General features: G+C 36.2%; 1 protein-coding gene across 4 annotated transcripts in view; it reads right to left on the minus strand.

Moving 5' to 3' along the window:
* mTor (serine/threonine-protein kinase Tor) overlaps positions 1–13,443 on the minus strand; it is a 216,081-nt gene that overhangs the window by 173,618 nt on the left and 29,020 nt on the right. For all 4 annotated transcript variants that reach the window (XM_075364225.1, XM_075364232.1, XM_075364239.1 and 1 more), the window contains exons 7-8: positions 1,092–1,378; positions 180–348 (exon numbers count right to left, since the gene is read on the minus strand). In XM_075364225.1, the coding sequence (XP_075220340.1) occupies positions 180–348; positions 1,092–1,378 (456 nt within the window). The remainder of the gene's footprint in view (positions 1–179; positions 349–1,091; positions 1,379–13,443) is intronic.

A 13,443-nucleotide genomic window follows, 5' to 3' on the forward strand; every position in this document is an offset into this window, starting at 1 on the left:
CATAAGCTAAGCTTAAATATTGTCACATATGTATGGTGTGCAAAAGTATGTATCACACATTCGTTAACACACTCACGAATATGCACATCCACATTTATAAATCTGAATGCATATGCACAGAAACATAACAAATCAATTTTTAACTATTCGATATATAAACTAATAATTTCATTACTCACCTTAGAAGGCAAAGACTGCTTAACAACATCCATAATCTTTGGCAAATATGGTTTAATATGGTGTTCTACGGCAACAGCAATTAAACCAACAGCAGTAAATGCTGCAGCTCGGTCTTTCTCCCTACCTCTTAAAGTAGCCAGCAAGTAAACAAGGCATGGATTGAAGTGTCTAACAAACAGAGAATAAAAACAGACTAAAGTTAATTGATATAAATTTTTGCCAATTTCTACTTTAAAAAAAAAATTGTTACTAGCAAATTGGGATTGTGGGATTTACTAGCAATTAAGTAAATGAGATAGATTATCTCAAATCTATCAATTTTATTGAAATAACAATATTTATCAAAATATTAAAAAAGTCAATAATTTAATTATAAAATTTTACAGTAATGCAGTTAATCTTTAAGTCAGTAATAATAATAATAATAATAAATAATAACAGAAATGACTTTAAACGAAATTTAATGTCGTTGCTGACCTAAATGAAATGACTTTAAATAAAGAATCCTCCGATTCCTATGCTGACAGATATCAAGGTCACTTGCTATAATTTTATACTAGATTAAACTAGTCCTAACAAATTAAACATACACAAAAAAACTTGTCAAGGTTTTAAAATTATCAGCTAATTATTTTGATAAAATCTCTATGTTACAGATATAATGTGGAACTTTTCTTTATTTGACTTATGAGACTGTTTGTGAAATTTTCCAGCACCCAGTTTGCATAAAAACAAAATATTTTTAAAAAAAGATTAAAGTCCATATCTTAAATCAAGATAAAATTTTTCTAAGCTCAAATTTATTAATAAAGGACTTTCCATGTTAAAAAAAACAAGGACAGCTGAAAAAATAGCCGAGCTATTGAACTTGATTAATGAACTAAAATACCCAATTACTTTTGAAAACTTACTGTTTGACAAATATTTCCTTGTTGAATGCTGCAAGTCTAGGTAGAATGGTGAGCAGTGTATGTTGAATGTGAGGATTACGAGATATTCGCTGAGAGAGGACGTCTTTGCAAATATTATCAAATTGTTCAGTAACAAGTGCTCGACAGGCAGAACTTTCATAAAGTGCATGATCAGTTGTAGGTTTATTGTTCCCAATCCCTAGTACAAAGCTTGCTGAATTAGATGTGTGATGGGTTTTATTTGTCACCAAAGGTGACTTTAGACGTGGCAATAAACTAACAGAATCCTAAAAACAAAAGAAAAATAAAACGAGGTGTGCAAATTATTTTTTTATAATTTTATTTTTTATTTCTTATAAAAAAACCACAAGTGCATGCGGGCGGGTGCGCGCGCGCGCGCGCGCACACACACACACAAAGTGATACGATTTTAAACAAAACAATTTTCATCAATGTTTGAACAACATAATGTAAATGAATACAAATTGAAAACTTATCAATAACAGAAAAAAATAAATAAAAAAAAGATTTTTTTTTAAAAATTCACAAGTGGTGGTTACTTGATAAATGTGGCCGCCATTCTGTTCCAATGCATATCTCAGCTCAGCAAATCCATGTTAGCCAAGCAAGTCTAATAGCATCATTATTATTTATTATTCCTAATAGTAGCTCCAGCTTCTATTATACGATGTCTCAATTCTTCTTGTGTGCCAGTATGAGCAGAATAAACTTAACAATTTAATCTAATCCTAAATGTAAAAGTCTGCTGGCATGAGATCAGGGTAGTCATTTTACTGATCCATTTAACCAATTCATTGCTTACTAAACTTGTTATTTAAATGATTCATTACATCACCAGAGTAGTGAGCAGGTATGCCATCATTGAAAAACCACACCTCCACTCTATCAGCAAGTGGAATATCTTACAACAGTTCCATCAGGTTTGTTCGCAAAAAAAATGCTCTCCATTGAGCCTTGGCAGTACGAAAAAAGGGCCTATGAGATTATCACCAAGAAGACCACATCACACATTAAACAAAAGTGCGTTGGATATGACTTGTAGCAGTCTCATCGGGTTTCTTCTGTCCAAATGTGAGTGTTTTGATAATTTACAATGCCATTTCTTATAAAACAAGATTAATCAGTAATTACATTACTTAGGAAATCAGGATGATGTTCACATTTTCTAATTAACAATCAACAAAATTTCATCTATTTATCAAAATCAGGAGGTAATAACTCTTGTACAAGTGTATGCAACTCTTGTACAACATGAAAGCAATGTGACCACTTCTGGTGCTTGAGTTGGGAAATAATTGTAGCACATTCAACACTGCTTCTTCAACATTGGTATTTCTCACAAAATGTTCACGACTAGCACCAAATCATTGTGGTTTAAGCATACCTGTTTCTCGATCTCGCCTCTCCAAAACCTCAAATGTTTTAAGATCCGGTAATTTCTGGATAATTTCCCAGCATTCACATACAGCAGTTAACCCATTTTCATTTACTTTACCATAAATTAACAACATGTCCGTCAACTCTCCAAATGAAAACAAATTTGTGGTATCACCCATTGTGAATGACTGGCCAAATAATAGCAACACAAACACCATTCAAATGAATATTCAAATACTAAACACTACACTTAATTGTTGATGACCTGTTATTCCTAACCTAAAAGAAATAAAAGTTTTTGATGTTTTAGAAGGATGTCTTTTAAATTTATTTTTACAATTTTTAGCAATTTTACGTAAATTGTTCTGTTTTAAATCACATCACTTTTCCGATCCAGTTTGTGTTTTGTTTCTAATTAAAATTGAACTTCTTAAATTTGTGTTTAATTTTAATATATTGTATTCACTTATTCCAAACCTTATTCATTTATTCCAAACCTAAAAAAGTCTATTTTCCAACAAAACGTTTTTGTGTTTTACCATGTTTTCCTTAAAACCTAAGTGAGATAGAGGTCAGGGACCACTTTTGTCAATTTCTTAGGTCAAAAATCACAAGGAAGCACCAAATTTATCCATTGATTTATACCCCAAAAATTTTAGTATGGTTTAATTTCACAAAAGGAGCAGAAAGCAGAGCTAACTGTTTTGCAAAACATTTTCTGACCAACGTTTATAAGAACTTTTTTTAAAAGATTTTTAACTTTTTTCAATATCCAAGGAGATTGCAATTTGGAATCATCCTACTGTGTAAATATATATATATATTGTTTAATTATGTGTTTATTACCCATTTAACAAAGTTATTGTATGTCAAACATAAAAACCATGGTTTTTTAACACAATTTATTGATTTTTCACCCGATTTCTCAACTACTGAAGGTAGTTCTGGGACCTATTTTATCCGATTTTTCAGGTTAAAAAACCATAAGAAATCATTAATTCTGCCCCTTAATTACCATACTAAAAATTTCAGTAAAACTTCATTTCACAGGGGTAAGGGAGCTGAAATGCGAACAAAATCATAAACTAGTCATAACTCAAAAATGAAGCAATTTAGGACATATGTTTGTAAGAACATTTTCCATTATTTTCACAAGTAGAATAGGTTATGAAAGTTCCAGGAGAACTACATTCTACATAAATACAGATAATTAAAAAATATTCAATCTCTCGGGAGCTGATTCTATAGCTAAAAGTAGGAAAAAAGTTCATATAAACATAGGCCTGAAAATGTTTCTTTAGCAAGTTATGGCTAGTGAAAAATTTCTCCCAGATTTTGGTTCTCCCAGGGAAATGAAGACTTCCTGAAATTCTGGGAAGGTAAATTAAGGGACAAATTTAATTGTGTCTTATGGTTTTTGACCTGAAAATATTTTTAAAAAATGGGTCCAGAACTGCACCTCTATTAGTTTTAAAGATATCTGACATAAAAGACAAAAATTGAGATATAAGATAACATGTTTTTGGATTTAACAAAAGAAAATTTAGTTAAATGGTTAATTAAGTTGTATCTTTTTTCAATTAGAAATGTAGAATAAATTGTTAGCTATAGAATTAGCTCCCGAGAGATTGCCATATAGTTTTGAATCACCCCGTATAAATTGACAATTATTTAATTAAATGAATACAATAGATTTCATTTATTAATGCACTACACAATATACATAACATTAGGTTCACATTATTAAATTTAACAATCAGCAGGTTATAACCTGATGAAGTTACTTAATTACCATTAATCTAATGAGCTAAATCCTAAGGCTACAACCAGTTTTTTTCTAACCCCATTGTAACATTATAATATTGTTTCATTCATATCTTGTAATCATCTCACATCATAATTCTTATTACACATCATAGATCATAATTATAAAACAAAATTACTATCAACGTTTTAATACCATGGTAAACAATGACACCAAAAATCCATATTTATTTAACAAGCTGGATAGTTGACACAGTGAAGATGTTTGACTGGATACCTGATCGTCCTTCCTCCCACTCACATCACTCACTCACACACTCTCTCTCTTCTCACTCTCTCTCTCTCTTACTGAAATTAATCTTTTTAAGATTGGTATTATTCCTCTGTACTGTTAAATTATATTTAATTCTCTTAAAAAACCAAAATTAATTATGAATATTTAAATAAGACATAATATTTAAATTATAAGACCAAAATTTATAATTTAATACAAATTTAAAATAAAAATAAAGGTACAAGTTATTATGATGCAGAATTTTTTAATCATTAAAAATATGTAAATAATAATAATTCTAATAAATTTTCAAAAAATTCAGGTAACAACATAAGTAATAAATTTTTAAACTTAACAAATATCAATTTCAGTGGTAATAAAATATTAATCAACAATAATGCATTTAAATTTAATTTAATTGTTAATAATAAAATTAACATTATTAAGAACACTGTTGTAGATTCTGACATAAATTTCAACAGAATGAATTCTACAGATAAGGGACAATTTTATTATTAGCTACAATATCCAAAAAATTAAATATACAAAATTTTTGAATACACCATTTAACAATAAATAAATAATTTACCAACTGAGAGAGAAATTAAATGCAAACAATCTTTTAATATCAAAATCATATAAAACACATATACCAGTTGTCATGACAGTTGAAAAAATATAATAACGAAGTAATAATAAATTTGAGGAAATTAATGACCCAAGTAACTAACAAATCTCTAAAAGTATCAAAGTTTAATAAAAAAATTCAGAATAATTTTTAATTATAATAATAATTTAAAATACCATTCTAGATTATATCCTACTGAACCAATTGCCCATGTATTAACTGAACTACCACAAATCAACAAATTAAACATTTCAATGTGATCTTTAATCAATTTTAAATCTGACCCCTTTATATTACATCCAAAATAATAGATAAATATCTTAGGAATAAAATTAATTTACCTAATACATTTAATACAAAAAATGGTTACAATTAGTTAAATAAATTAAATAGCTTAAATGTAAATAAAAGACTATGGTTAGTTAAGATAATTAACATGTATCCTACCATACCTATAGACCATACCTTAAAAATAATAAAAAATTTGATGTGGCCACAACATGACTTCCTTTTACGGCTATTAAATTACATATTCACATTTTTTTTTTTAAATGAAAAGTATATAGAACTTTATTTTATTAATAGCTTCTGATATTTTTTCTTTTTTTTATTGTTATTATTGAATTATTATTTATTGTAAACATTTTTGTACAATCAGAGGTTAATAATTATTAATAAATCAATGTATTTAAATAAAAAAAAAAAAAAGGAGATGAAGTCTGATTTGAACTGATGTGGTCTTCCAATAGCAAGTTCCAAATATTTCTTTAATTGAAATTCTATTTGGCTATAACTCTGGAACCAATGAAAATAAGTACCACTTATGACATACTGTTGAAAAGGTCTCAATGAAGGCTTATTACTGCAGTTAAGAAAAAGTCCAAAATCAAAGTTTTTGGATTTTGGGCTTTTTTGGACACTTTTGGTCTAGTCGATTGCAATCAAAGAGGGAGGTGCACAACTAAATGTTACAGTCCTAAATCCAAAATTTCAACATCCTATGGCGAATCGTTTTTGAGTTATGCAAGATACATACATACGTACAGACATCATGCCGAAACTTGTCAAAATGGATTCAGGCATGGTCAAAATGAGCATTTTTGTTGAAATCTAAAAACCGAAATTTTTCACGATCACAATACTTATTTTACTTTGTACAACAAAGTAAAAATCAGTTAAAAAGTAACCAAGAAGATCATAAATTTATTAAAGATATCACTATTATAAGAAATATGTCAACAAAATGATTTTAGATTTCATAACAAACATTATAAACAAAAAAATACCTTACCTATGAGATTTCCACCATCAGCTATTATGTCAGAAATATATTCACAGGATTTTCAGAGTATATTAGTACATGGTATCACTCAAACACAAGTTTTAATACGGACATGATATGTTGATATTAAATACAACCCAGCAATAAACAATAAACACCTAATAATTTTAAACAAATTAATTCTTTGAATAAAAATTTAAAATTCACATTTCCAGTAAATAATAAAATGATAAATTATTTAGATGTCAATATCAAAATAAACATGGACAACTAAACTGAAACATCCGTATATATAAAAAATCTAAATCTAATAATGTACAATTCATAAAAATCCAAATCACTCTTGGTCTCATAGTCACTTTATCCACCCATCTGATATTTAACGTTCTCCTATAGCACCACATTTCAAAAGCTTCTAATCTTTTCTTCTCAGGTACTCCAATCGTCCAAGTTTCACATCCATTTAAAGCAATACTCCAAACATATACTTTCAAAAATCTTTTCCTGACATTTAAATTATATTTCTGACTAAAGGCTCGTTTTGCCTGTGCTATTCGGCATTTTATATCGCTCCTGCTTATCTCTAGTAATTCTATTTCCCAAATAACAAAATTCTTCTCCCTCCATAATCTTTTCTCTTCCTATTTTCACATTCAGTGGTCCATCTTTGTTATTTCTACTACATTTCATTACTTTCGTTTTGTTCTTATTTATTTTCATGCGGTAGTTCTTGCGTAGGACTTCATCCAAACCATTCATTGTTTCTTCTAAATCCTTTTTACTCTCAGCTAGAATTACTATATAATCAGCAAATCGTAGCATCTTTAACTTTTCACCTTGTTAATAAAATTAACACTTATATAAATATTACTATTATATATAGATATGATGTACATGCACATGCACATGCACACACACACACACACACACACACAGGTCCTGTAGCAGAGGACCTGTAGCAGAGGAGAAACTGCTAACAGGCGCGTCTCCACGTGTGGATTGGAGAAGCCCTCCCTGCCCCTTAGGGGGCATAGGGTTGGGGTGAAATAAAATAGCCCCCGTGTACAAAACTCCCCAACAATGGGTTGGTCATAACATCTGACCTGCTAAGAAGAAGATTGGTCGCTGTTATAACACAATGGGAGTGTTTGTGACTGTGTCGATGTCTGTTGTCGATGCAAGTTTATGACTGATGTGAGCTTGCTCTGCCGACGTGTAAGTTATAGCAGTAGATCTGGAGCCAGCCACTTCGGGCCTTGATCAGGAAGTACGCAGTGGGTGTTAGAGATCGGAATCTTCACCGCACCGAGTGAGTCCAGTCCGTCCGTGAATTCCGGGACTGGCTAAGTGTCGACTGGGCCTCAGGGAACTGGGGTAGGAGTATTATCTCCGAGGGTACACCCGTTCCTAGTTATGACAACCTGCTCCTCTCCGTACGATGCGCTGGTAGAACTAAAGTATGCAGAATTTCGAAAACAGACAAAAATTAGATGATGCTGGTTTGTACAGCAAAGTAGACCCCATGGCTTTGCTGTCAGGAAATGTTACAGGGAGTACAACAACCGTGTCAATGGAAGTGGAAGGAGAGTCGGGTGACGCTCATTCAGTGGGTGAGAAGCCCATCGCACCCGCCGTTATTCCAAGAGGGAGAATCAATTCACTACCGACCGTCACTGGCCAACAGTCGCCGATGGAGCGGCTCGGTGGCAAAATCGAGAAGCTTGTTGATTTCATTGAAGACAAGAAGAACGTGCATCATAAAATCAGAAAACTGGTTAAGTCCATTGCTACGGCATATAAGTTAGCCAGCAAAGCACCGCAGATGATGGTTTCAACTACCCAAACATCTCCGCGTGCCACGCCAGAGCAGAAATGCCAAAGCAGTGACGTGACCCAGTTGACAAAGATAACCGGAGCCGAAGCTATTGGAGGATTAGTTTCGGAAGACAACGGAAAGAGTCTTACTATGTCTGAGAAGAGAAAAGAAAGAACTTATCCAGACACCGATAATAAAGTCAAGAAAAGGAAGGACTTAAAACCCAGCCCGCTGCAGAAAACGACAGTCCAGAACACCGAAAAGAAACGAGAAAATGCTTGGCAGGCAGTCTTGTCTAAAAAGGAAAAGAGGAAGCAAGCCAAAGAGCGGTTACCAAAAGAACCGGCGCACAAATCTCGGCCGGAGCCTAAGCGGAAAAAACCGCGAAAATTCACCAGGCCGGACGCCTTGATTATCCGACCTGTTGAGAAGGCGAAATATGCTGAGATACTGCGTCGGATTAAAAATGACGTTCCACAAGAGCAGGCCCGGGACGTAGTTGACAAGGTCCTAAAGACGAATGATGGAAACATGCTCATTACGCTCTCCAGGAAGAGCACAGACAAAGGACAAGCTCTAATGAAGACAATAAAGAGCATCCTGAAAGAAGAAGCCGACGTCATCTGTAAAGGTCCAGAGGAACAGCTCGAAATCCGGGACATTGACGACGAAACAACCAAGAACGATGTCCAGAAGGCCTTACAAGAGGCAGCTGGCGATGACTACGAAATACCTGGAGAGGTCATTAAAATTCGTCCGGCCTACAGAGGCACACAGACTGCTTTGGTACGATTACCAGCAGCAACAGCGCAGAAGATACTCGGAGAGAGAGGCAAGATACGAATTGGCTGGGTGAATTGCCGTATCAGAACAGTGAAGACTCCACTACGATGCTATAAGTGCTGGCACTTTGGACACACTACTGTTCAATGTAAAAGCGAGGTCAACCGATCTGGGCTTTGCATCAAATGTGGGCAAACAGGTCATCAAGCTGCTCAATGCTCAAATAAGGTGAAATGTGTTTTATGTGCGGAAAACCCTGGTTCTCAGGATACTGCTCACCGGTCTGGCGCTGGTCGGTGCCCGGTCTTCCAGGAAGCACTCCAGAAGCTGACAAATAAACGAACATGAAGATACTGCAGCTCAACATTAATCACTGTGAAGCTGCGCATGATTTGCTCATGCAGACAGTACGAGAGTTGAAAGTTGATCTTGTGTTTCTATCGGAGCCATATAAACATCTCACCGGGCAACCATGGGAGACAGACATCACCGCTAAAGCTGTCATTTGGTCCTGTGGTAAACTCTCCTTCCAGAATGTAGACAACAATGGCAGCGCCGGCTTCGTAGCAGCATCAATAGATGGCATCCGCTTCTACAGCTGCTACGCACCACCTAGTCTCTCCATTGCTGAATTTACTGACTTCTTGGATCGCCTGACCGAAGACGCGAAGCAACATCATCCAGTGGCGATAGCCAGGGACTTCAACGCCTGGGCAGTCGACTGGGGTAGTAGGCAGACTAATGCACGAGGAAGAGAACTACTAGAAGCTTTTTCTACACTTGATGTAGTCTTGCTCAACAGTGGTGACAGGCCGACCTACACCAAAGGTGACGCAAGCTCGATTGTAGACCTCACTTTTGTCAGTACCAGCCTTGCTAAAGGTAACTCCAACTGGAAGGTACTAGACATCTACACTGCCAGTGACCATCATGCTATACTCTGGGAAACGTCTAACGACCGGAAACTCAGAGGGCCTAACAAGCCATCTAACATCGTTGGTTGGAAGGTGAAATCCCTAGACCCAGAAGTATTGATAACAGCCCTCGATAGTGATCCGATAGAGACTGGATGTGCAGAAGAACATACTAAGGCCCTGATGATGCGAGTAACACAAGCTTGTGATGCCAGTATGCCTCGCAAACGTGTTATCAATTCAAGACATGCGGTACACTGGTGGAACGATCACATCAGCAACCTTCGTAAAGAGTGTCATAGAAAAAGAAGATTATCTCAGCGTGGCTACCAACGACCCAACTCTGCAGTGCTGATTGCAGAGTATAAAAGGGCTCGTCGTGAACTCAATAAGGCCATAAAAGAGAGCAAAGGAAGATGCTGGAAAGAGCTCATATACGAGGTGGACAAAGACGTGTGGGGCAGGCCTTATAAAGTGGTCATGACCCACCTGAAGAAACAACAAATGCCGTCACCTACGTGTCCTCAGCTCCTTCAGAAAATCGTCACTGCGCTGTTTCCACAGCTACACAGTCTCGATTATCAGTTAACACCAGGCGACCTAATGACATTCCACCTGTCACTGAAGAAGAGTTGCTGGAGGCCTGTAATCATGTAGGAAATAATAAAGCGCCGGGATTGGACAGAATCCCGAATATAGCCTTGAAAACCATCATAAAGGCAGCACTAGCATTATTTCTAGACGCGTACAACGCGTGCCTCAAGGAGGGGACTTTTCCTCGTAAGTGGAAACAGCAACGGTTAGTACTGTTACCTAAAGGGAAGAAACCACCAGAAGAACCGTCATCTTACAGACCACTCTGCATGCTAGATACGGCGGGTAAGATATTTGAGCGTATCATCCATCAGCGAATAGATGCAGTGGTTGACCCACTCCTGGCAGATAACCAGTATGGATTCCGGAAAGGACAATCAACCCTGGACGCGATCAACCTGGTTGTCAATACGGCCAAGGAGGCGATCGCAGGAACTAGATGGAAGGGTGGAACGAAGAAGTACTGCCTGGTTGCTGCCTTAGACATCAGAAATGCTTTCAATTCCGCTAATTGGGACTGCATCATGCAAGCTCTCGACGAGAAAAACGTGCCAGTATATCTTCGCAGACTAGTGATTAGCTATTTTACAGATAGAGTGCTGAAGTACGATACAAAGAATGGTCCGAAAGAGTATGATATAACCGGTGGTGTGCCACAGGGCTCTGTTCTCGGTCCACTTTTGTGGAATATCATGTATGACGGGCTCCTGAGATTGAAGTTTCCAAGATGTGTCAAACTGGTAGCGTATGCGGATGATGTTGCCGCAGTGATCGTCGCCAAGCACCTCGACGAGATTCAACAGCTGTTTGACATTACTTTTGAGAAGATCAACCAGTGGATGGATACAGTTAACCTTCAACTGGCCAAGCAGAAGACCGAAGCAGTGCTTATTACCAGCCGAAAAAAAGTTGAAACAATTAAGCTTAAAGTCGGTGACCAAGAAATTACATCACAACCTCATATACGATATCTGGGAGTGATGCTTGATGCCCGACTCAACTTCAAGCAGCAAGTAGAACACGTCTGTACGAAAGCGCCAGTAGTGAGAGCTAGTCTCGCACAATTGATGCCGAACGTCGGAGGCCCAAAGCAGAGCAGAAGGCTACTATTGTCATCAGTAGTAACATCGGTGCTCACTTACGGAATATCTATTTGGGCTGACGCACTAGAGACGCAAGATTCGTGGAGAAAGGCGGGACCGATATATCGTATGAGTGCATTACGAGTCGCAAGCGCTTTCCGCACAGTGTCTGAGGAAGCAGTTTGTGTCATTTCCGGAACTCTGCCTCTTAGAGTTCTAGCTGAAGAACGACGCAACCTTTACCATCGGAAGACGTCAACCTTACTGAGTGCTGAAGAACTCAAGACAGAAGAGCGACAGAAAAGCATCGCACGTTGGCAGCTACAGTGGGATGTTGCCGTGAAAGGCAGGTGGACACACCGTCTCATACCACGGATTGACTTTTGGCTGAATCGTAATCACGGTGAGGTCAACTACTATCTAACGCAGATGTTATCAGGACATGGCTGCTTTCGAGAATACTTACACCGCTTTAAGCACGATAATTCTCCAGAGTGCCCGTCCTGCCCAGGAGTCAATGAAGATGCAGAGCATGTTTTCTTTGTGTGCCCACGATTTTATCCACAGCGTGATCAACTCGAAAACATCTTGCATCAAAGTATCCAACCTGAGACACTAATAGAAGCAATGTTGTCGTCAAAAGCCGCATGGAACGCAATAAGCACGTTTGCAACAGACGTCCTTACAGACCTGCGTTCCATCGAAAGAAAAAGAGCAAAGGACCACAACATCTAGAAGAAAGAAGTAATAACATCTTAGCTACCAGAAGGAAGAGCAGTAGCTAAATCCTCCCCCCCCCCCGCGAAGTAATGCCTAACGGCGGATACCGTGAGGGATCAGAGCTCAGAGGATAGCGGAGGTTTTAGTCGGTATTAGCATTAACAAGTCACCTTTAAGTTAATGTTTGAGTCCGACATACCAGGCAAAACATCTAAGCCAGAGATTCGTAAAGGAATTTCCTTCGCTATAAAAAAAAAAACACACACACACAAACTAGCTGATCATAACATAACACAACTAGCTATGTGATCATAACATCTCTCTATAAACAAAATTCCTTGCAAGAAGTTTACAGCAATGGATATAAATGCTTGATAGATCCCCGTTCTTGATAAACCACTAACAGTTGCCCATATAAAAAAAAAAAAACTCTAAATAATTTTAAGGAATTTTCCCTGAGATTTATTTATTGTTATAGTAAGTGCTGCTTATACTGACAATTGCAATCTTTTGGGAAAGTCATAAGGAAGGAGATGAATTTTGATATAACTACTGTGCCTTCACTAAAACCTATAGTAATCTTAGCTTTGATTTTTAAAGGTGCAAATTTAAGTTTAGCAGGGTCCAAGTTTCTTAGTATAATGAAATAGCCAAGCTTTAATTTCAATATGTGTAGAGGTAACCCACCTGATTCCTAAAAATTTAAAAATTCAAAAGAAAAATCAACACAATCATCTTTATTTAAATTCGACCAATAAATCTGAAGATCAACTTCCACCTCTCAACATGTTTGTTTCAAAACCCAGCTATTAATAAAATATTAATTAATATTTACACTACTAAAAGCTTTTATTTAACTCGCTTTAGGATAATCAAATCTTGCAACTGCTATTATATCTTTTGATCTATCGTATGAAAATCAATGAAATTTGGTACACGTATGTAACTTTGACGACAATACAGCACTATGGTGTCGGAATTTGATATGACCCACCCCCACGCACTATCCCTAAGTTAAATTCATGCATTTAGTTGAAAATTTTCATTTCTCATGAACTAACATATGAAAATGATTAAATTTGGTACACGTATGTAAC

This window comes from Lycorma delicatula, chromosome 1 (assembly GCF_047948215.1).
Source record: "Lycorma delicatula isolate Av1 chromosome 1, ASM4794821v1, whole genome shotgun sequence".
Classification (NCBI taxonomy): Eukaryota; Metazoa; Arthropoda; class Insecta; order Hemiptera; family Fulgoridae; genus Lycorma; species Lycorma delicatula.